General features: G+C 39.7%; 2 protein-coding genes across 3 annotated transcripts; one reads left to right on the forward strand and one right to left on the reverse strand.

Moving 5' to 3' along the window:
* Positions 1-547: 547 nt before the first annotated feature.
* Positions 548-11,021, forward strand: slc2a12 (solute carrier family 2 member 12). Its single transcript, XM_085382310.1, has 6 exons — positions 548-701; positions 1,469-1,586; positions 5,219-6,514; positions 7,076-7,198; positions 9,239-9,371; positions 9,631-11,021. The coding sequence occupies exons 2-6, from the start codon at positions 1,490-1,492 to the stop codon at positions 9,716-9,718; spliced, it is 1,737 nt and encodes a 578-aa protein (XP_085238436.1). The 5' UTR covers positions 548-701; positions 1,469-1,489; the 3' UTR covers positions 9,719-11,021.
* A 45-nt stretch (positions 11,022-11,066) lies between these two features.
* Positions 11,067-16,371, reverse strand: tbpl1 (TBP-like 1). Of its 2 annotated transcripts, none has more exons than XM_085382311.1 (8): positions 16,254-16,371; positions 15,623-15,722; positions 15,127-15,372; positions 14,946-15,028; positions 13,799-13,862; positions 13,387-13,490; positions 12,774-12,868; positions 11,067-12,399 (listed from the first exon to the last, which is right to left on the reverse strand). In XM_085382311.1, exons 3-8 carry the CDS (start codon positions 15,259-15,261, stop codon positions 12,317-12,319), a joined length of 564 nt encoding a protein of 187 aa, XP_085238437.1. In that variant the 5' UTR covers positions 15,262-15,372; positions 15,623-15,722; positions 16,254-16,371; the 3' UTR covers positions 11,067-12,316. The 2 variants fall into 2 exon arrangements, with proteins under 2 accessions (XP_085238437.1, XP_085238438.1); XM_085382312.1 differs by having other exon boundaries at positions 16,326-16,362.
* Positions 16,372-25,321: the final 8,950 nt, after the last annotated feature.

Raw genomic sequence — 25,321 nt, forward strand, 5'->3', positions numbered from 1 at the left:
GCAGGCATGTGTGCACACCTTTGGCAAACTTCTAAGAGGATCAGATGATGTGTTTCAAAAAAAGGTCAGACTGGATCATATAGGTCGGACCATCTAAATACATATCAGTGAAAGTAGGCCAAGCACAAACAGAGCTCCCCAGGCATGTTAGGCCACATTCTGTCATCTGTGAAGAGCGGCAGGTGTGACTGAAGCAGTCGAAGAAAAAGGGCATGGGAAACTCAGTAAACAGCAGGTGGCCGGACTGCTTGTTGTCACATGCATCCAGTGCCTTTATGAGTGACTGAGCATTATTGATACAGGTGCATTTTTTTATAGCCTGCTTTATATTAGGAATCACAGCTGAAACCACTACATCATATTTGTCTGTGATTACAGCTGGAAGTCATATCAAAGAAAGATCAGAAACTCGGGTGTGCATTATTCATTAGGAGGGGCACGTGGAGATACACTTTGGTCCAATAAGAGGTCACGATAGGAGGTCCAAGGCTAAGGAGAGTTTTCTATTGGTAGTGCGGGAATAAGTGTGCGGGGTTATGCAAATACTTGAGCAAAAACAAGCCGAGAGCGTGCAGTAACACGAGCGAAAGAGGAGTCCGGGGAACTCTGGAAGTGTGGACGGCGAAGCTGTGGACACGAGAACGAATGGACCGACAGACTCGGGCGTAGGCCAACAGCAGAAAGAAAGCCTGTGGCGCCAGGTAGGAATAATGTCACTGCACTCGGCTGTCATTACAACCTAAATGTGTGCTCTAAGAAACTTTTAGGTAGCAAAAACGGTTTGTTTGCACATAAACACACCCGTATTTGAGCGCCGTGGGCTTTTGCACTAAAGACGTCTGTGATTCCTGGTACTCAGTGCTGTGTAGCCTCTACAGAAGTGCACTGCAAGGGTTTAGCTCAACTCTTGTATATTATATAGGCAGAAAAACACGCGATCGTGGACTTTGTCTGTAGTATCACTAATTATAACAGTGATCTGTTGCAACATTGAAGTAGCATTGATCACAGTGCAGTATCTGGTCACAGGTAAAGGAGAGAGCACAGTTTCTATAGCTATTTCCAGAGATTTTCAAAAAACACGTGCAACACTTTCAGCTTTAAACAACTATATGCCACACAGTCGTCAGCTCTTTACAGATCCAGCTGCAGCTGTCCGTGGTGAGCTTCACACAGCTGGTTTGTATGACAGGGAAACCTGGGTGCGCCCAGCCAGAGCCACAAAGAGGCATCAGCTGATTCTTCACCTGTGACTGGGGATCATGTTTGATGATTAATTATGTTTTTCTGTCTGGATCTGTTCATGTTACTGTATAATAAATATTTTATAATGATGCCTGGGATGTTGATGTGAATTAGAATTTCATGTATCTGTCCTTGTGCAACATGAATAATATCTGCTGTATTTTTTCTTGCCTTTGCACAATGATTTGTTTGTTTAAATACGCTGGTGTGTACTTGTTTGTAGGTCTATTGTTAGTGGCGGTTAATGATGGAGTCCAGCAGCAAAACCAAGAGGATGACCTCTTACCTCCCAAGCAAACCCTCAGCTGAGAACCAAAAGCTGACCTCACCCAGAGAACCAGGTATGAACAGCCACTGATGTTGTCTTTTATCAGGTTTAAAAGTGTGCATGTGCATGTTCCGTTTAGAGCTTATATCTTACGTCATTTAAAAGACTAAATAGGGTTTAAAAAAAGGGGGATTCTCTGCTGAACATTGCTAAACACTTAAATCCCTAAGAATGCATATAGTGAAAGTCAGTGTTGGCTGTCCCTTAGAGAAAGAAGATGTAGATGATTGCTCAAGGAATACTGTCTAGATGTGGAACTGAGATGTAATAATTTGGCTCAACATCTGGAAAACTCTGCAAACCTGCTTCTTAGAATGGATACATGAATCCTATGATTATTAAGCTGGAGCAAAAGAAAGGCATTTGCTGCATGAGCAACTTCTTCACATTAGCTGTTGCTCAAACACTCATTTATGATTAAGCCAAAACATGTTTATGACAGCTTTTTATGCTTGAGTCCTGGTCATGCTGACCTTGGTTGCACAATAGCAAAAACGTTGCACGGGCTCTTCACAAGTATCCATCCATAATGTTAAAAACATAACCCAGTCAGCTTCATATGTGACTAAACTACACGCTAGAAATATAAGTCACTAAACTGAGATATATTGATTCTCCAAGTAATAATTTGCATCAATCAGGAGCTAGGTTTAGCTCAGCATCCAGATAACCTGACAAACCCGCTTCTTAGAATAGTTTAATGAATTGCAGGATTACGGAGCTGAGCTTCTCGAACAGTGATTTATGATTAAGCCAAAAGGTGCTGATGTCTGATTTCTTGTGTCTCAGTCACGACGTATTTATGTGCCAAAAATGTGACACAAATTCTTCACATAATGCCCACCCACTGTTTGGAAAAACATCAGTCACCTTGCTATTTGCCTTCACTACATGTTGGAAAGAGTGCATTTTATGATAATCAGATACTGAAGTGTGGTACTGCCAGGCTTACACTTGACCTGGATGCAGAAGCAAACACTTTGCTTTCACTGCACTGGCTCTGCTGTACATGGACTTCATTGGTAGTCAGATAAGGACAGCTAACAGGTCACGGTAGGCCAAAAAACATTTCCCAGTGGTGGACCCTCCAGCCACAGTAAACGTGTGTTTGTGCGTCTAAGGTAGGCTAGCACATGGTTGGAAATAAACAATTCCTTGTTTCAAATTAAAAAAAAGTGGGGTTGTTCTCTAGAACAGTATTAGCAAGTGCGCCAGTGTGAATTTTGAGTTAAGGTATCACAGGCTGTGACATGCTAACAAATGACATAAAATCCTATTATTAGACAACCATTTAATGGAAATGACTGATATGAGGCTGAGTGCTGGGGTTGCAGCTGAACTGTCAAAGCAAACTTCGTAGCATTTAATAGTTTGCAGCTGTGTTAGCTTTCCTTGAATCGTGTGTAATAAAATCATATGTAATCATATCTAATAAAAGCTCTCACTAGTGTGGTCGTTAGATACACATTTGTGTTTATAGCTTTAGAAAGTACAGTTAATAACAGGTGCAGGGATATTATCACCTAATGTAATATAACTAATGATGCATTATGTAAGATAATGCTAAAGTCATCTTCTTCCCCTTTCATCTGTAACAATAATCTGTTAGTCAACGTGAAGCACTCCTAGCACATGTTCACAAACACACAGCCTTACCAGATTGCTTCATTCTTCTTCTGATCCTTGACCACTAATTCCACACAGTCAGCACTAATAAAGTGACTTCATGGTCGGGTGAACCTTCTGAGGACTCTTCGTAAACCCTGACTTGACTGAATATTTGTTACTTAAGAGTTTTTTTGTTGTGGAAGGTGAACGGACACAGTACCGCATTAGCTTACGCAATATCATCTACTGCCCCTCCACACTCTGTTTACCAAGTTCTTAATCCTGCATATGAGCTTGACAAGTTATAAACAAGAACATATTACAACACTCTGATTCTGATCCATACAGGTTGTTTGTATTACTGTTTAAATGTGAGGCACAACAAAGCAGTGTTAAGAAGATGGCATCCATTCTCGAATACAGTTATTTTTTTAAATCTAAATGTTTAACTATTTATTAGTTTGCAAGTAAACCTTTTTCAGATCAAACATGTCTAGGACATACTAGTTCAAGATGTTAATATTTCCTACTAGTCTTTGCAACAGGCCATAACCACCAAATAAAAAGGACCAGCGGTTGCTTGTAGCTGCTTAAGGGATATTATCAAGTATACATAAAATTCTCATGAGCCTTTGTTAAAGATACAGAGGTTAATCTGTTTAATCGAAAAAAAATAATATTGTACTCACTAAGATATATAGGTAAGTTTATAATTATATATCCTAATTTTGTATAAATTATGAATTGATACATTTGCAAAAACTTAGAATTAATACATTAAAAATACACAGAAACAGTTTGTGGAAGCAGCCATGTCATTCCACCACACTGAATAAAGTGGTCGTCCCTTCTAATTGTGTTTTGGCAGGACAGCCTAACACGACTGCACCCCCGTCAACTGCTGGTTATTAGCATTAGTATCTCACGGTCCCTCTGGCAAACAGTTTGATTACATTCACACATCGTATGAGAGTTTATTTGCTAAGTGTCCGAATCCAACACTGTTACATTCACACTCACTACAACTGAACAGCAGTCAGAGACATTTGTTCTATTGTGGCCACCATAGCTAGGATGGTGGACTTGAATTGGGAGGGATAGGAAAACAGTTCAGTTGATTGCAGTCTACAGTCTACAGACATCTAGTGGTAAGATTTTACACACTGTAACTTTAATAAATGAAGCCACAGCACTGTGTCCTTGCATAAGAAAACATTAGATGGTATCAGATCACCTTAAGTGAGTTTTTAATCTTTTGAGGTAGTCAAATGCTATATAAAAACTTTTAATCTTATCCGGTTTACAGGCAGATACATGTGTTCTGGAAGCTGTTTTAGGAATTGGGTAACATGTTGTAAAAGCATTTTACCTGGGGCAGAGTCCGTTTTGTGGCCAATCAAATAAGGTTCAACCTGTTCCTCCATTCTAGACTAAATGGCTGTTTCTGGCGATGGCATGGGGGTGCAGTGATTAGCACCTGTGCAGGAAACATCTGGCTTTGTATGTTGAAACTCCAAAGTGATGTGTGTTAGTTTAGCTGATTTATTTCTAAGCTGACTGTAGGTATGAGTGTAAATGACTGTTTGTTAGCCTTGTCATGGATCCCACCTAGAATGAACAGGGATGATGTCGGGACACGTTACTAAGGCCAAAAAAGGCATTATTGACACATATTGTGACTTCATTCTTACATGCCATTTTCCCTGTTGAGCGGCATTGACTTGAGCCAGTCCAAATGTGGAACTTTGTCACAGAATGTGGGACAAGAGGACCTGGATACTCTAGACGCACCTCTTACCTTATGTAGCCCACAACCCTTTCTCTGTATTTCTCTGTATTACTGATAATGTTTGAAAAACACAACACAATAAAACTAGGCCCACTTGCTGGGTTAACCTACAATCTTGGTCTTGTTTTTTGGGACAAAAAGTGAAGCTAGGAGATTGGAAACTTGCACTTGGCGCTTAATTCAGTATAGCTATCATCTTAAGATACATTCTCTCACTGTGTTCTCTGTATTTCTGTCCCTTTCTGCAGGCTGCAGCTGGCTGGTGGTGGTTGCAGCCATAGCGGCCTCTCTGAGCGGCCTGATGTTGGGCTATGAAATGGGGCTGACCTCTGGGGTCCTGCTGCAGCTGCGGGGCCTCCTCTCTCTCTCCTGCAGGGAACAGGAACTGCTGGTCAGCTCCCACCTGCTCGGTGCACTCCTCGTCTGCCTGGCCGGAGGAACATTTTTAGATCGCTACGGCCGACGCTGCTCTTTGCTCCTGAGTGCTGTTCTAGTAGTTGGCGGCACCGTTGTGCTCATCGCTGTGGCTTCTTTTGTTGCACTGACACTTGGCCGTGTAATTGTGGGCATGGGAACATCTCTTTCAGGGACAGCAGCTTGTTTGTACATTGCAGAGATCTCACCGAGGGAGAGGAGGGGTCTCCTGGTGACGCTGTACGAGTTGATGTTGGTTGTTGGTGTAATGCTGGGATTCGGCTGTAGTTACGCCTTTGCTACCGTACCTCATGGCTGGGTCTATACATTTGGACTAGTAATTCCTCCAGCACTCCTGCAAATAGGTGCGCTCATATTCCTCCCACCCAGTCCACGCTTCCTCGTTGCTCAGGGCAAAGTGGAGCGGGCGAAGAAAGTGCTGGCCAGAATGAGATGCGTAAGTAAGAAGCGTGTGGAAGTGGAGCTCAGGGATATCCAGGTTGGACTGAAAGAAGAATCAGAGCATAGCTTCTTGGAGCTTTTCAGTGCCAAAGCTAATCTGCGTTCACGGCTCCTAATAGGTGTGGCCTTAGTCTTCCTCCAGCAGGCTACTGGACAGCCCAACATCCTTTCCTATGCTTCGCCACTTCTCCGCAGCGTTGGCTTCAACAGTGATGCTGCAGCAACCCTGGCCTCCACGGGGTTCGGAGTCGTAAAAGTAGTTGGTACCATCCCTGCCGTGTTGCTGGTCGACCGATTGGGACCCAAGAGCTTTTTGTGTGTGGGTGCTGTCGCTATGGGATTATCGCTGGCTGCCCTTGGTACATTGACTCTACAAAGTCACACTCACCTCACAAGCCTGTGCAATAGCCAAAGCCCTCTAAACAACACGCATATGCCATGGGATTTAAACGAAACCTTCACAGACTTTGAGAATAGTGGCACTTTGTCTACCCACCTGGAAAACCAGTGGAACACTGAACAGGTGCATGGGCTCAAAACAGAGAATGATGCAGTGTGGGAATCAGTAGGAAGAAGGACTCTTGTTGAAGTGTCTTCCTCACTGAAGTGGGCGTCATTGATCAGCCTGCTGGTGTATGTGGCAGCCTTCTCAATTAGTCTTGGACCAAGTAAGTACCCGTACATTATGGTTCACATACACATGCAGTGTCTCTGTATTTATCTAGAGACTGGATATATAAGATGGACATTGCTTCTGAGTCTGAAAAGTGAAGCTAACTCATTTGCTTCAAACATGCATTTTTTCTAATGGACGACTTCCGTGGTTGCAAAAACCACTTCCTGTTATTTAGAAGTGTATGGAAAGTTAATCCAATGTTTTCGGCATTGGTAAAAACACTTTCCTGGGCTCAAGTCAAGTTTTTCCTCTTATTAAAGTTTGAATTAATGAATGATCATGACATCTGGTTTCAAAAATCTGAGATGGAAAGCAAATATAGTCAGCTTATGGTAAGACAGTGAGATTTCATTAACTCTCATTAACCTTAAATGGTTAAGGGAATGGTTATACACAATCTTCCATGTGTGAGCATTTTGCTACACTTACATTTTTTGGCATCCAGCAGCAGGGCATTCCTTCCCAGTGTTAATCCTTGTAGTGCTATATAAATAAAACGAGTTAGACTGAGTTTCTTATACCCCTCTTTTTTTTGTCCTTTATCTCTTTTTAGTGGTGTACGTCGTTCTCAGTGAGATCTTTCCGATGGGAGTCAGAGGTAGAGCTGTATCGGTGGTGTCAGCTGTAAACTGGGCCACAAATCTGCTGATCTCCATGACCTTCCTCACCATCACGGGTGAGTACTTTATTACTTATAATTTATAAATTGTAGGTTCTAGCTAGTTGTGGTATGTGCTATACTTACAGCAGCTATACTTACACGACACCAACTCTCTGCCACCTACAATGCCGCATTGAGATCCTTTCCCTGGTGCCTCAACCCCCACTCACATCTTACATCAGGTGATCTCATTGGGTCTCACAATGGTTTCACCTAAAACCTCTGGTGATAATGAGCCATGCCTTTTTTCATACCTTGCCTCATGTGGTGAGACACATGATCAATCAACAAACCAAACAGAAATTTCCAGCTGGGTTTAAATACCTGGGACTCTCAACCATTTGGTTTTAGAACTGAACAAGTTTCTTGGATGAGAAGTGAAACATCTTTAAGAAACTTAAAGACTTGAACTTAAAGTCGAATCGCTTTCTTTTCCAAGCTCCTTAGACTACCATGGCCTGAACGACTGAGAGCCTACACTGACATGTATTTGCACCAGACATGTTTAAACTAGTGCAAGAATTCACAGAAACTCTGTAAAAATTAACACAGAGTTTCTGTTTGACAAGTGATAATCATTTTAAAAAACACATTTTTACAATTTTACTATCCTCCAACAGAACTGCCAAGATCAAGCCCAAGACCACACCTAACCCAATTAGTTAGTGTTCACATTTTGGCATCTCTTTATTTTAGCACCTGGTTGGCATTGTTTGCCAAACATTTGCCTATATAGTGGACCTAAACTAGGTTATGCAGCTATATTTTAAATGTTACTTTATTAGTAACATGTAAAAATGAAAATACATAGTCGTCATACAGAAAGAGACAGGGTAAACCCTAGACAAATTCTCATTATGTCAGAAAACAGACAAACCCAGACTTTTATATTCATACTTGTGACTAATTTGACTTTAAATCGTTAATCTTTTGGAAAGAAACAGAAGCGTCCAGAGGTTTTTAAATAAGAAACCTTACTATGAGCGTTACCAGTGCATCGCTGTGTTGCCCAAATGTCAAAAATGAGAAAAGTTCAAAGCAATTGCAGACCTGTTGCTCTGGTTTCCTAAAATGCCAAATGTTTGTGTGTATCTTTTATGATTGACAAGTCTGGACTGCAAGAAAGAAGCCAGTTTAGCTCCTGGACTCTTTTACTTTTTAGTCATACTATTGTAACAATGCGGTATGTGTATGTGTTGACATTGTCTTTTTTAAGTAAGCATAGCATTTAAATACTGCTCCCTGTCATATGTAGGGTGGCTACACAAACAAAGCTCAAAGCAGTCCTACCATTCATGCTAAAGGGCAAGTTCCAAACTGTATAATTACTGCTGCAACATGCAAATTAGGGACCTTTTGTCTCCTTATGTAAGTCAGTCTGTAAGTCTGACAGGTAAATATTTAATTAAAAAAAGGGAACACTCAGAGGTGTAGTAGCGCTATTTAGTGTGTGACAAGTAGTGTTGCTATGGTAACACAAACAGTCAAACATTTTTGCTTAATCAGCTGAGTTACTGCGCTATACTGTTTGAAGATTTTTGTTTAAGCGTGGTTTGGCAATGGCTTGCTGAAATAAGCAAGAACTTCCTTGAAGTAGATGTTGACCAGATGGCAACATCTGATGTCCTTGTATACATTGCTCAGCTATAATCCATTCAAAGATGTGCAAGTTATGCATGTCATATATTGTAGTGCACTCATATGGTCTTACAAATTCCTGAACTCATGGTGCAAATTTCAGTTTTTGCTTTTAATACGCTGCTGCCTGAACATTGTGGGCAATCATGGAACTTAATTGTTATCCCAGGTTTCATAGTAAGATAGTGGTATATAGCTTGGACGTGTTGTTGGTCTATTGAAGGAAAATGAACATGCGTATAAAATTCATCAGTATCAACATTTGGACTTTTTAAATTAAATTTGGATGATTTGCAAATCATTTCTTATTTATTTTATTTTTTTACATAATGTCTCAATTTTTTGGGAAACGGGGTTGCTTATGCAGCAAGTATGGTATTGCATTATATTAATTGTTTCGTTTTTTGTTTTTTAAAGAAAACATCGGTGTGCCCAATGTTATGTTCCTGTACTCCACCATGAGCTTTGTTCTGCTGGTATTCGTCGTCCTCTTTGTCCCTGACACCAAAGGTCGCACACTGGAGGAGATCTCAAAAGAGCTAGCTAAGAAGTGAGTGGTAACACTTCCTAGCTAAATTTACCCTTTACCCTTCATTTTAATTTTCATATTTATTTCCTATCCTATTCAGTCTTTTTTTCTTTAGGTCACGAGCAGTCTAAGCATTTCACTGCATATCGTACTGTGTATGACTGTGTATGTGACAAATAGAATTTGAATTTGAACATTCGACGTCTATGCCATCAACATCTAGTAAACTGGTTTGTGAAAGTGATTTTTACCTTCTGTTTCTCCCCTCCCTGTTTAACAGGAAGACTTTTAAGGTGAGAATTTCCAGGCCGGTTCAGCCTCAAGAGAGCCTGATCAGGGACAGCAAACCTACACAACAACTGTCCTGAGAGTCAAGAGCAACGATCAAGACAATATACAATCAAAAATATCCATATATCTAGAATAATCCTTTAATTGTCCCACAAGGGGAAATTTGGTTGTAACAGCAGCCAAAAAGACACATATACAAACAAACAGTACACAGGACACGGAACAGAAACATACACAATTTTTCTTACATATTTACATTAAGGACAATGGTTATTATAAACAGAGTACTGTACAGTTATTAAATTAAATAAAAATAACTACAGGTAAGAGGCAAACCAGGTTGTAGTGCGAATTGGTTAATTAACTTATTGCAGTTACAGCGCAGATGTAAACATCTATGTTTGTTGGGAGCAGTTCTGATTGTACAGTCTGACAGCTGCAGGGAGGAAGGACCTGTGGAAACGCTCCTTCATGCATCTAGGATGCAGCAGTCTGTCACTGAAGGAGCCTGCAGTTCAGCAACAATCATCTCATCTACGTCGCTATATTGGCTGTAGTTACAGCTGTTTCTTGATGATGATGATGCCCACATGTGATCCCATCATGGAGCCTTTGATTTTTTTTAAATGAGCATAGCTAGTATTATATTCTAGTATTAATTGCTATATTCAAGAAAAAGCAAATCTTTTTCTCAGATTTCCATCAGTTTTTACATTTTTTTTTCTCAGTTTTGAGTAAAAAAAAATTCATCTAGCAAATCTGGCATTATATTAACTAAAATCAAACACCAATAGCCCAAACTGGTACTCGTTCTTTGGAGGAGGGCAAGCTTATTCCTAAGCACAGTGTCATTTTATTGGTGCCCATTGTTATATTTAACGTGGTACACAAGGGCCAAACCAGTCATACCAGTTATGTTAGTGGATGTGTTCAAAACCCACATGAAATATGGAAGGAATTGTTTGTCTCCTCATTTGCATTTTATGGGAACACGCAGCTAGCTGTGTAAGACCGGCTACTGAATGTTTAAAAAGAATTGGCGAAAAAAAGCAAATCACGAGGTTCAGGAGCCATGTTTGGCATGAATTGTGATTTAGACCGATTCCTTCTTTTATTTTTTATTAGTACGATGCTGTAATGAGTTTAAGAATACAAATTCTATAGCGGATGCCCTATGCACGAGTAAAACATTTACATTTTATAACCTGTACTTTGACTTACATCACCTTTTAAATGTTGCAATGTGTGTTTGCAAAGCCTGACATGGAAATCTCAGTCGTTAATGACAGTATGGAAGACATTCTAGGGAAAAAAAAACCAAAAAAACAAATCAACTGGGAAGTGCCTTCTCCACATGTACTCGGGATATGTTCACACACACAAAAACAATGTCATGCAAAGGGGAGCAAACACACCACACAGTAGTCCACTGGTTGCCTGTTCACTTTTATTTTTTTTTATACAAAATACAAAAATCCAAGTGCCACAATTTTTCAGTTGACACTAGTTCAAAAAGTACTCCATCATACACACATTTAAACAGCATGTCTAAGCTTTTAATCAACATTTTTTCTATCAGATGCATTTATATACATACATACATGTTGCCTTTATGCCTGTCCGAACACTCATGGTTGCCTCAAGAATTCACATGAATGTATTACGAAACCTTTTCGACAAGTGTTAGTGCTGCCATACAACTTTGTACGACTCCACAGAGTGGCTGCTTTTGTAATTATGAGTCAGTTACTTTTTCATGTTATGTTTTTGCTACTTTGTGTGTGTGTGTGTGTGTATACTGGCAATTGTGGACAGTGTTTTAATGATTTCTTAGTCCTCTGCTAATAAAAAAATCTCCTCAATATTGTCTAACAAGTGGTTGTGTTCAATGAACAGCTTAACTCGTCACTTGAAAACTGAAAATATTCTTAACCTTTGAGAAGTGTTCAACATGTCAAAACATTAAAATACATCAAGCATATTTGCAAAATGTTCTTAAAACTATTAAGAAACAACAAGAAATGAAATGTGCCTTATTGTGAACAAAAGGAAGTAAATTTGAGGTGTGTTTAAGTTGTAAGTGGATGTGTTTCTGCATATCGGCCTGCTCTTACATTGTGTACACTGATAATATTCCACTTCTCTGTCTGCTGTTTTTCTCCTTTAGCAATAACACGGGTAATACAGAGTACCTGTGCAGGACTTTTACAAACCTTGGACGGCGGTTTATATATATATATATATATATATATATATATATATATATATATATATATAGCCAAATCTTAAATAGTTTCAAAATGGTCTTTAACTGTCCATGCAGAGACATCCAAAAGCAAATAAGCTACAGCAAATAACTTCCTGCCTCTTCACTGTCAGGTGAGGAGGACGGGTGCCTGCTGAAGGATATTAAGTTTGGAAGACATTTGCAGGTTTAGGCTGTTAAAATCACAAGATCCCAACAACTCCACAACAACGTTAAAATTTTGTAAAAAATAACGAGGACATTTTAGGACGTTACAAGTGTGGTATTCCAAGCCCAGCCTATGAATGAGTTCAGACGTTTGTGGCTGTTGCCACATAGTGATGAAACCAAAGCAAGCAATTCCAAGGATAAGGTGCTTCTTCGTCCGTTTTGAGTACTCAATAGCTCGAGTCCTTAGTCTTGTATCGTTTCATTTGCAGCGGGGTTTCTGACACTCAAACAGTAGCGGGTAGACTTGCTCCACTGCTGTGGCCACGTTCTGGACATTTGGTCCTAAGCCATCCAGTGATGGTGTGAAAGCAGAAAAAGATCAGCAAAAATATATCAGGACAAAGAAAAAACAACAGAACTGGAATAGAAGCTTTAAAAAAAAAAAAAGGAAAAAAAAGACCGCCTTGGGTTTCAACTTTAGCCTGATAAACAGTGCACCACACGAAAGGAAGCACAAAAAACAATTTCGCTTGAGTAAAATTCTTGGAGGAATTGGGTTATTTACAAACCGCTTTCCTCATTGAAACAAGTTATAAAATGCTTTCATTTTACATGACCTCAATCCCTTAAGCCAATGTGCCTTCTTAGCTGTACATAAAAAGGGGTAAGATACTTAATGTGTCTGTGTGTGTTGAGCCTCGTAAGGAGTGAGATACCTGTAACTGTGAGGCTGCCAGTTGAGAACACTTGTATAGTCGCCTTTAGATTTTTGATCCTGTATGTAGCAGCTGGGTGGAGCTCAGGTTCATAACTGTAAATGGTAAAAAGTTTTTAGTACATGTGTGCACATCGGCAAAGTTATACCTACAGCTTTGTGAGTAACGGACTTGATGCATGTTTAGATGCCAGCCTATATTCTGTCAGATAGCATGTACAACAGTAATCCAAATCCAACAACTAGAGTACACACACACATACTTCTTCAGCCTGCTTGCTCCACTGTAGTGTCAGGTACATGCACTCAATGCGGTGAGGTTTACTCTAACCACTAGAGGTCATCCTCCACTAGCAAACATTAAACTTTTATTCCCCGTTCACTTTGCACATTATTGCTGCTCATGTCAGGACTTGAAATCACAGTTGTCACTATTTTCTTTCAATATGGTATCACACCATGAAGCTAACGACCCAAAGAAAACAGCAGAAAGCAATAAGACTGTGGATAAACATATGCTACAGCTTGATCAGGATAGTTATAATGACGATGACAATGATGGCATTGATTTTAATTAATGTTGCAACAGTTGTGACTTAGCAGCACTGCATTACCTGGCAATGGGTCGGTTATTCTTCGTGAAGTTTATAAGATTGACTGCAAATGGCATGGAGCACACTGCCAGCACATTCACAACTTTGAAGGCTGAAAACCTCACCTGAACAGACAGCATAAACATATGAGACACAAAATACACGCATTTATGAGTTTACACTTCTTTTTATTTTAGGTCCAATAATTAAAGGAGAAATCCAGTTTAGGTCTTATGGCCTTAATGTAGATAACTGCAGTTTCAGGTAGTTTGAGCTTTGTGACACTGTGCGTTACCCTGCTAGTAACAACCATCAGAAGATGGGGACTCTGTGGTCTTAATAGTTGGGACAACGTTCAGGTAGGCTGAGTTTAAACAAATAACAGATTGACTGTGTATTTCCATGCAAAACCAGCTGCTGTGATTATTCTTACCTTGAAGCCTAGTTTCTGCAGACAGCGTGCTAACCTGCGAGCACCGAGCTTTGCCTCATCCTCACTTTAAAAAAAAAAAAAAAAAAGAAGGAAGAGAAAAGAACGGATAAATGGCAGCATAACTCAGTGAAATGAATTCCTTGGTATACAAACCATAATCAGAAACTAACATCTTTTTGAGTAATTAAGTAATACTTACAATCCAAACCTCTAAACTGGGCTAATACAGATGAGGACAGAAGTATTATTCATGCACATTCTAGTTTTACTTGGGCTGCTTATATTATTTGACTTTGCACAGAGAAATAAAAATATTTGACAAAAACTACCAGGGTTAAAATCATTAGCCTCCCGACGCCAATTTTCAATTGTGTGGATGCTGCTGGATAACAGTCTCCAGTCATTAATTGGAGTTTTCAGTCCTTAATCTGACCAAAAAATTCACTTTAAGTATGTATAATCCTTCTCCAGGTTGTTCTTAGCATGTTTCAGTTTGCCCTAAGATGTCTCTTCTGCAGAAGTAGAGCTTTTCTTGGTCTGTATCCTAGTGAGTGTCTTCTTTGTTACCACAATTCTTGACTTGGCTAAGTCAGTCACTAGTGTCTTTGGAGTTGGTCTTTAGACACATCTGTCACGACTTTTCTTTCCAGAGTGTTTGCAATCTTTTGCTTCCTACCTTTGCCACACTTGTGTAAGTACTCTGTGGCTCTCTTTGAATTTCTTGATGATATCCAATGTGATAACTTTGTATATTCATTTCCTGCTTTGTGAGCATAAACAATTCTTTTTCTCAAGTCCGACCCGATTTCTTTTGAGTTTGGCATGATGCTTTCCCAAGTGACAGCTCAAACCCTTGTTGAAATTTCTACACTGCTGATAAATTGAAACATAGTTATACCAATTTAGTATTTAGTTTACTCTGTACTTTTAAATTAAATCAAAACTTTTAAATTTCATTCGGGGGACTAGTAATTCAGCTCTCATGTGAGAGAAATGCTAACTGCATTAGTTACATATGATAAGGGACGTAGCAGTACAGCCCCACAAATAAAGTAGCAAGACTTCTGAGGCCAAAAGAAGCAAATAATTTGACATTTAGTTAGGTATAGGTGTGTGTATCCATGTTGCATTATGAGTGTCAGTCTACCTTGTTGCTCCAGTGCAGATGATTTTCCCTGAAGACCAGATTGAAGCAGTTATCATTGGTTTACGAAGCTTCATCAGGACTTTCTGAGGACAAAAAAAGAGAAGTCACAATTTCATGTCTCAGTTCTAACTGTTGACATGAATGCAGCATTCTCTAGTTTCACCAATAACAATACACTTACCCCTACTTCTGGCTTATAGATGACATTTGTTCCTTCTAAGGCAATGGTGCGGAGGTTGAGGTGACACCGAGTCCGAAAGGTTGCCACCACATTGGTGATAATAATATCAAGTGCCTCATCATTGCTTGAATCCATGGGGAAGTGTGTGGTGCAGCAAGAGGACCACAGAGGTTTTTCTTCTCACTTATTCATGAAAAATGCCACCCCTCACCATTATTGCACCGATGGGAAAGGAGACAAGATGGGCTAAAAAACAAACAAACAAAAAAAAGACCCAAATGAAGCCATTTTTCAAATATTTCTGAAATTTAAAATCAGAAATACTTCAAGGGGCATTGCACTACACGAATGAATATGTATTCATTCATTAATAAAAATATGTATTGCGGTGCCTGCTCTATATCAGAATTTTGCAGATGTATTTTGTGTTTGCTGAATTCATGAGTCCAGTTAGTATGTTAGTGTAAGTAAAAATGCTAAGAAGATTGGTTATCACCTCAGTTGCACACCACCATCTAATTATCTCCTCGCCCGCAAGGTGTTCTCCTCCACTTGAAAGACTTGACTGTGTCTCAAAGCACGAATCACTCAGATATCTGCAAGAAAATATTATTTTGTCAATTATTATTCTTTTAGCTGAGCGTCCAGCTAATTTCCCGACAAAAACCGATACAGACTAACACGTTAGCTACTTTCTACTGCTACTAACAACCAAGAAAGTAACAGCAAAATATGACCCTCGACGTCAATAATTCGTTACTTATAGACACGTTTAATGTATAGACCGTTGCTTTGTATTATAAACTGCGTTATAGCTCATGCAACTGATAAGCTTGCTTGAGGAAATGTTGCTAGCTAATCGGCAACTAATTCAACATAACTACATGCACTGAGTCGGTGTTTGCGCTAATAACTGCACTAATATGGGATTGTAAGCAAAACAAAGAGGTAACGACATTTCGCAACTGCTCAGCTAGCTAATGTTGTGAAGAGGTCTTTCCGTTAGCTAGCAACAAAGAAGAGTACACAGGCAGCAATGAATGAAAAGTTGTCAGCTATGCTAACTAGCAGACTAGCTGTCTAAAGCAAGTTAATGACTGGTGTTTGTATCTTAAGAATCCAGCTACCGCTTTCGCTTTTTCTGTGATGTTATTCCAAAACACAAATAAGGCGGATAATAGTAAAATTTGTGGACAAACCACTTCCTCCGCACACAAACAAGCAGTAACAAACACGACACCTTCCGCTTCTGTTTTACAAAATAAAGCCGCTCCTAGTGGGCGCTAAATTAACGTCAACTTCCGGATCGTAAAATAAAATATAATTTAATCAGAATCAGAATCAGAATCAGAATACTTTATTGATCCCTGGGGGAACTTCAAATGCCTATATATTTCTGTTGCGAAGTTGTACCTAGCTGCTTACATTTAAAAAAAAATATATATATATATATATATAAATAATACTAACACTGCAAAACAACTGTGCAGCAATAATACAGTTTTTTTTTTTGAAAAAACTATAAAGCATCAAAAAAATGAAAAACAAAAATTTAATAAGAACTCCTAATATATAGCTTTGTGTGTAAGTGTGTGTGTGTGTGTGTGTGTGTGTGTGGGGGGGGGGGGTGAACACAGACACACTGTTGATCCAAACAGTCAGAGACAGAAACTTTTTCATGTTTATCATAAGCTTGTCAGGAACCTTGGCATGATTTTGGATGGCGATCTTAGCTTTGATAGTCATAATAATAAGGTCACCAGAACTGCATTCTGCCACTTAAAAATATATGAAAATTCTGAAAATTCTTACCTCAAACTGACTCTGAGAAAGTAGCCGATGCATTTATATCAAGCAGCTTAGACTACTGTAATGCTCTGTGTGCAGTATTATCCAAATTATCAGTAGGGTGATGTAAACTCATCTAGAATGCAGCAGCCAGAGTCCTGACATGCACATGGAAAGATTACACCAGTACTGAAGTCATTTTATTGGCTTCCAGTTCAATCCAGATTTACCACCAAAATACTGCTATTAGTTCTTTAACCAGTCAGTGACTTTAGCCCCCAGTACAAGTCTGACTTTCTCAGTGTCTATAACTCGATTAGACATCTCAGTCACCATGGATGGAGGTCTTTTAAATTCCCAGAATTAGATCCAATTGGGTTGAGGAGGCTTTTAGTTAGTGTGTGTGTTCTTTGATTTTGTGTCAGTTTGTTTGTTGGTTTTTAACTCGTATTCTATTTCTTTGTAAAGTTTTGTTTTGTTGTTTTTATTGCCTTATGATATTGTAGACCTACATGGATTTTGTTATCAAAAACATGATAATTACACGACCTTTTTCCCATCTTTGAAAAGTTAAAGACAAGGTTGTTAGTACCTATACTGCTCCAGGTGACATGAATGTACTGAACCACTGAAAAAGCCTTAACAAAGCTCACTTTAACAGCACATGGAATCACAATCACCTATGACTAATAAAGCATAAAGCATAGTAATAAAGCATATCACAAATATTTAATATTTCATGACTGCCTACCTGCCCTGCAATAGGCTGGGTTACAGCGCATACAAATGTACTGCCTATGCAGGCAGACTAACTGTATGTTGGTTTAAAGCTGTTTGGCACCACCTTGTGGAAGGTTGGCTTTCATAAGAAGGAAAATGAGGCAAATTAAATTTTCTGCTGCTGTGTGCAACCTTTGTCAGTTTTTATGATGTGTTGACATTTAAGACGTGCGGATTAGTGGCATCTCCAAGGATTGTGAATCAGTAAACACTCCCCAGGGAATTCTGAACGGGATTACAAAAGCAGACTGAAGTTTGGAAAGTTTATGTTATCAATGAGAGCGTTTGCAGTCGCTCTTGTGACTCATGAATGAATTTAGTCAATGGATGCTGAGGTGCCTGCATGCTGTCGCATTCTGTGGGGACTTTGACCTTTAAGCAGACTGATAATTTATATATGAATATTGTTGGTCTGACTTGAGCTCTTTTTAATTTATTTACATTTTATAAACTTTGCACAATACAGCATAAATGTTAAACTGATAAGAACAACATATCATCTTTATGAGATAATGTTGCCTAAAGCAATCGCAGATTTCAAAGTTTCTGTGTGTACGTGTGCGCATGTGTGTTTGTTTGTGTGCTTTAATACCCATTGACTTATGACTTGCTTATGAACACGTGCGCATTGTGAGCCGTGGCCCAGCTTCTTCATCTTGGCTCGCTGCAAACACTTCTCCTTCCTGGCTTGCTCCCAAACAAAACAGCAAAATAACTTCTTTATGATTCAGCCTTGTTGTTATTGTTCTTCCTCCCTAGTTACCAAATTGTGTCTTCCCCTCCTCTCATTTAATCATACAAGTCTTCTCTCGGTGAAATATAGCCTTGTAATTCACATCCATCCCCGTATAAGAAGCTTGTTCAGATGTCCCGAGATGTTTACTATAAAGGTTCAGATTTAGAGCAGGTTAGGAAAGTCAGACCACTCGCATTGTCGTCGTGCACTCGCTTGTGTGTGTTGTGAGATAGCTGACGCAGGGCGCAGGAGTATGTTTACAATTTGTTGGGCCGCATATCACTGGGGCAGCCTCTTCCCAGGGGAACAATGCTCTTACTCTCATTAGGTCAGATGATACGGCATGTAAACGCACAGATGCAAGCACTTACGGTTTAAGAGATGCAAATATGTCTAAGAATAAATAGACGGTCCATCACTGAAACTGCTTTGTGTGTGCATGTCAAGGAGATAGTTACAAAGGGAAAGTGAAAGATAAATCTGTCTTTTTTTTTATTCCTGGGAATACATATGTATAACCCTCCAAAAGCAAAAAGTAGAATTGAAGGGTAATAATTTTGGTCAAGCATTTATTATTGGGTGGAAAATATATTTCAACAAGGTTGAAAGTTGTTTGCGTATCCATAAATTCCCAAGCCCCAAGAGGTCTGTTTTCATCAGAATGCCCAGATGATCTGGACAGTTTGGTATTCTTTCGACTCAGTCACAAAAATCTCCTGGAAACATCCCACCAAAAAGTCTCTTCCTGCCTTCTAACGTCTACCAAATTTCTTTGAAAAACTTGACTTCCTTATGTTAGTGTCTTTTGCAGAGGGTGGGTGGGGTGGGGTGGGGGGTGGGGGGACCTCACTTTTCCCTGTAAACTGGGAGTGTTTGTTAGGTTCTGTTTATGTTGGGTGTGCATCACAGGCCCATTTCAAAAGGACTTAGAGAGCTTTTAAGAGTGTTTGCAGGAGTGTTGCACAACTGAGATCAGCATTGGTTTGATGGCTTTGTGTGGAATGTTTACAGTAAGAAAAAGGTCTAAGTGATAAGCGCAAGGGGAAGGAGATGCAACAACAGAAATGCTTAAGTAACATGTGTGTAGGTGAATTTCCACTTTGACGCATGTACGCTGTACCTCCGTGCCGGTGTACTGTATGTGTATGCTTGTGAGTAATGGTTTCTGTATGAGACAGAGATGAATAGTGTGCGAGTTCGCTCTGAAGAGGGAATCCAGTACCCTGTGTAGTGCTGCTCTGGGGTCTCCCAGTGTAAACAGAGACGTGGGAACAACCAGGCCTGTTTATATCAGCTCCACTCTTTACTGGGACCAGTCAGCCAGGAATCAGGGGCACAGCCAACACACTGGTCTCAAGCGCATACACACTCATACAATTTATAGACACCCTTATGTGAAATATTTGTACACAGGCTTGCTCGGAGAGAGATGTACACAATCCCTGACAAGCCCTAAATGCAGCAGGTGTTGTTGGAATCCATCATGTTTTATAGGTTTTGCATGATTTGAGGAAAATCCTTCCTAACTTAACTAACAACAGGAATGCAGCAGCTGTTTTATTTGCTTTAAGGCAATGTTTTAATGTTTTCTACAGACACAATACTGCATCTTTTTATGCTCTTCTATAGAGTTCATATAATGAGGAGCTGATTTTTAACACTAAACAGTTGCAAATGTGTCAGCGGAGCCCAATTCTGCTCTCTGCTCATTCACCTAAATAATTGAGGAGAACTGTAGAGCAGAAAAGTCAGACAGAGCAAACTTTTACTGTCGATCACACAGCAAAAAAAAAAAGAAAGAAAGAAAGAAAGAAAAGGGTGGGGGATAAAAAGGGTATATATAAAGAAGTAAAAATCTTCTCTCCTCTCATCACAACTCCAGAGGACAGACAATCAGCCCAACACTCATCATTTCAGATTAACAGCTGTAACATTAACACACCTGCAAAAATGTTACAGAGTCAGCCATGTTTAGACTAGTTTGGGAAAGGATGACATTACCATGAGCATTATCTGATGCAAGCCCACTCCTCAGAGAATGCACCTGCTATTTTCAGATTAGAAGGGGAATAGTGCTGCAGCTGGTTCAGCATGAAATCCAAGTTTCTGAAGTAAAAAAAAGAAGTCAGGCACAGCAGTTTTACAGTTCTTGCCCTGCCCTTGTTTTCACATCATTAGCATGCAAATTGTGGTAATGATTTTTTTTTTCTTAACTGTTTATCCAACTTAGGTTTGCAGGAGGCCAAAGCCTGTACAGAAGCTGATTTATAGTAGAGCGAGATATGGAGAACACTTCAGACAGGTCACCCGTCCATCACAGCCTGCCTTCAGTGGTGCAACATGAGAAATCAAGCGTAGCGTTAGCTGGAAACCTAACCTCAGACGCAAATTGCAGCAGATCAGCTGATCTCAGCCCCAGCACGCATGAGCTGATGGCTCAGCTGGCATACATCCAAGTAACCAAGTAGCACGTAAGTGACACTGTTTAAGCTGCCTGGAGTTGCTGTTCATCAACGACCCGTGCTTGCCTGTCTCTTCCTTTCATTTCGTGTCATTGATGTCTAGCTTCCTAGTTCCCTACTAGGGTCGTCCAATCTCCAGCTTTCAATAGATACTATTAGATGGGTACGGAAGCATGCTATTCTGGCATTATGTTTCCAAGTGAAATGGTAAAGGTTCTCCCCAGACAGACTGATGCCTCCAAATGTCGATAACTTTAGATATAAACACCAACTTTCTTTTCATCTGCACATAAAATATTTTAAACATGTGTATAAGGGTTGAGTAATTAATTATGTGCAAAGTATGCCTAGTATTTTTTACAACAAACATCACGGACACTAATATGTTTACTAATTTCAGCTGCTCCTTATTTGCAAGGGGTCGGATATATGCTGGATCCCCTTCCTGACTCAACCTTTGAGGATTTGTGTTTCCTCCCAGAATCAAACTAGGGATCTTTCACTTGTTAGGCATCAAACTGTGGAGCCAGGCCTGTTTCATACATTTATATTTATGTGTAAAAGTGTGATACTTTGTGATACGCAGAGGCAACGGTGAAAAGCTTCATCAAAATCCACCTGAAGCTGCCGGAGGACACCGTAAAGAACATCAACTTCGATAGAGTACATCGCTTGGGGGGCGCGCGGTCGCGGACCGGGAGACCACGGCCTATTGTGGCCAAATTCGGTCAATTCAAACAGAAGGAACAGGTGAAGAGTCGCGGCAGAGAGCTGAAAGGAACGGACTTCAGCGTGAACGACCAGTTCCCCAAAGAGATCCTGGAACGACGCAAGGTCCTGTTCCCAGTTCGACGTAGCTTCATCCAGAAAGGCTCCCGTGCTGTCATCGCCGTGGACCGGCTCTACGTGGACGGACAGCTGTACCGCGACCCCGGCACCACACCGTGGTTATATTGACTGCACTCCAGATAAGAACCCGCTACACTCTTTTCTTATTCATTCACACTTTCCCCTTTAACATGGGTTTAACCTAGTAATATCAGTATGATGTCATAGCAGATATAACACCGTCACCCTCCGTCATTGCTTTAATTGGAATGTTTCCGTTTCGTTTCTTTTTTGTTGTTGTTGCTCACAGTTCAGGTGGTTTCTTTCTTTCTCTTGTCTTTCACTGCTGTGGTCACCTACTCCCCCACTCACCTACAAACAACACCCTCTATTTCTCCATATTTTCACACCACGATCACGCAAACACATCAGCTCAAGGGCAGCACATTTACAACAGCCTAACAGCACGCACAGACTTGCAGGACACATAAGCAAGCCACGCTTGTTCATATTAGTGAATATTCACACACATAGTCAGACTTATGGAGCCTCTCACCACACTTCTTTTTCTCTTTCTATTTACAAACAAGGGATGTTTCCACATTCTCTCCACCTGTCTAAACGAAACACCCAGCGTACATCATTAGACATACACACACAATTATGGGCATGCTGAGGTTTGCCACATGGAATGTAAATGGAGCTGGCACCAGAGGAAAGAGGTTAAAGATATTTAACCAGCTTAAAAAACTACAGGCAGATGTTGTTTTATTACAAGAAACTCACAAACCTGTCACAGGTTTAAACGAACTTAAAACACCTGAGTTTCCTAACGTGTTTGCAGCCTGTTATAATTCTAGACAACGGGGAGTAGCAATTTTAATACATAAAAATGTTAATTTTACAGTACTCGATACAGTTATAGATCCAGAGGGTAGATTTCTAATTATTAAACTATCAATATTGAACAAAAAACTATGTATTGTAAGTATATACGGTCCAAATGTTGATGAACCCTCATTCTTCCATGGATTTTTTAGTGCACTCTCTGAACACTTTGATTGCACACTCATTCTTGGCGGTGACCTCAACCTTGGACTAAATGAAGACATGGATAGGCTCAACACAACAGGAACTCAGCGCAATTGGCAATCCACAAATATAATCAAACAGTATATGAGCGACTTTGGTCTTTGCGATGCATGGCGCTCCCTTCACCCCACCAGTAAGGAATATACTTTTTTCTCGCATGTTCATCACTCTTACTCTCGTCTGGATTATTTTTTGGTCAGCAGCTCACTGCTGTGTGACATTTCAGACACTGAGATTCATCCTATAGCTGTCAGCGATCATGCTCCTGTATCTTTAACACTAATGCACAAGAATAACACTACGCCAAGAAAAAACTGGAGATTTAATATATCACTACTTAAAGATGAAGACTTTATTAAATATTTTAAAAAGGAATGGACTTCATATTTAGACTTTAATGACACTCCCGGAATATCTGCTTCTGTTCTATGGGAAGCAGGGAAAGCTGTGATGAGAGGTAAAATAATTTCTTTCTCATCACACAAAAAGAAAGAAGAAAACAAAAATATTCAGGAATTAGAAAAAAACATCAAATCACTAGAAGAAGCCTACGCGTGCAACCAAGATCAGGAAACATTGAACAAAATATGCAAAACAAAACTAGAATTAAATGAAATTATTAATAAAAAAACACAATTCCTTATACAAAGACTACGCTTGCAGAATTTTGAACACAGTAACAAATCAGGTCGATTTCTAGCTAACCAGCTAAAAATAAATAAAGAAAAAACAACTATATGTGCTGCTAAAGATTTATCGGGGAACACAACATATGATCCTGGAAGAATAAACAACATTTTTAGGGATTTCTATGAAACTTTATACTCACCACAAATAAACCCATCTAAAAATGAAATTGATCTGTTTCTTGACAACGTAACTCTTCCAAAATTACTAGACAGTCAAGCAATGGAACTGGATTCGCCACTGACGCCAAGTGAACTCCAGGAAGCCCTGATAAGTATGCCCAATAATAAGGCTCCAGGTCTAGACGGCTTCCCTGCAGAATTCTACAAAGAATTCTGGACAATTTTGGCACCAGTATTCCACGGCATGTTGCAGGAAATCGAGGAAAATGGCAGACTACCACCAAATATGAATTCTGCCAACATTAGTCTCCTGCTAAAACCAGGCAAAGACCCTTTATTTCCCTCAAGCTATCGTCCAATTTCTCTTTTAAATGTAGACCTTAAAATAATCTGCAAAGCTCTTTCAAAGAGATTAGAGAAAATGACCCCCCTCTTAATTCATCCTGACCAAACTGGTTTCATAAAAGGTCGGCACTCCTCAACAAACACTCGTAGATTACTTAATTTAATAGACTACTCATACGATAAAAACATCGAAACCATAATATTATCTCTAGATGCAGAAAAAGCATTTGACAGAGTTAACTGGAAATTTTTATTCGCAACTTTACACAAATTTGGTTTTGGAAACTCTTTCATAAACTGGATAAGAATATTATACAATTCCCCAACAGCTCGTATCAGAACAAATGACCAGACATCCTCCAGCTTCTGTCTCCTGAGGGGCACCAGACAGGGATGCCCACTCTCCCCTTCACTTTTTGCAATTTTTATCGAACCTCTAGCAGCAGCATTTAGACAGGCTACAACAATTAAGGGCATAAAATGTAAGAACATAGAACATAAAATCAGTCTCTATGCGGATGATGTGTTGCTTTTTCTGCAAAACACACAAACCAACCTCTCTGAGGTAACTACTTTAATAAACTGGTTTTCAAGAGTTTCAGATTATTCAATTAACTGGCCAAAATCTACAGTTCTCCCCATTAACTGCTCCTTCCATAATTCTTCCTCTGCCCCACTGCAATCCGGAAATATTAAATATTTAGGTATTAATGTCTCTCCTAAGCTTTCAGACTTAACTAAATTAAACCACATCCCACTTCTAAAGAAAGTAGAAGGCGATCTGACTAGATGGAAATCTTTACCCATATCACTCATGGGAAGGGTCGCCACTATAAAAATGATGATCTTGCCAAAAATAAATTACTTATTTTCGATGATCCCTAACAAACCATCACAAGATTGGTTCAGATCTCTGGATTCATATATTTCCAAATTCCTTTGGAAAGATAAACCCCCGCGTATCAGCTTAAAAACGCTACAAAGAACCAAGGATAGAGGAGGATTAGATCTGCCTAATTTTCACCAATACTTCTTAGCCAACAGGCTTCAGTTCATCTCAGAATGGTTAAAACATACCTTCTTAGTTGAGCCCTGGCTAGATGTTGAACAGGCACTATGCAAGGATCTAGAGATTTCAGACCTACCATTTATTAGCTCAAACATCAAAAGACATGAATGCTTTAAAAGTATCAACATCAGCTTTTCTCTGACAGCATGGTGGGAGTTTCTAAAAATAACGGAGTCTTCATTAATCCCATGCAAACGTACACCTATCTGGAATAATCCTGACATATTACAAAACAATAATATGATTAATTTCCCAGAATGGAGTTGTAAAGGAATTAAATACTTAG

The sequence above is a fragment of the Rhamphochromis longiceps genome, linkage group LG15, assembly GCF_057381845.1.
Source record: "Rhamphochromis longiceps isolate RC_006_pf linkage group LG15, R_longiceps_female_GT1.1, whole genome shotgun sequence".
In the NCBI taxonomy this organism is placed as follows: domain Eukaryota; kingdom Metazoa; phylum Chordata; class Actinopteri; order Cichliformes; family Cichlidae; genus Rhamphochromis; species Rhamphochromis longiceps.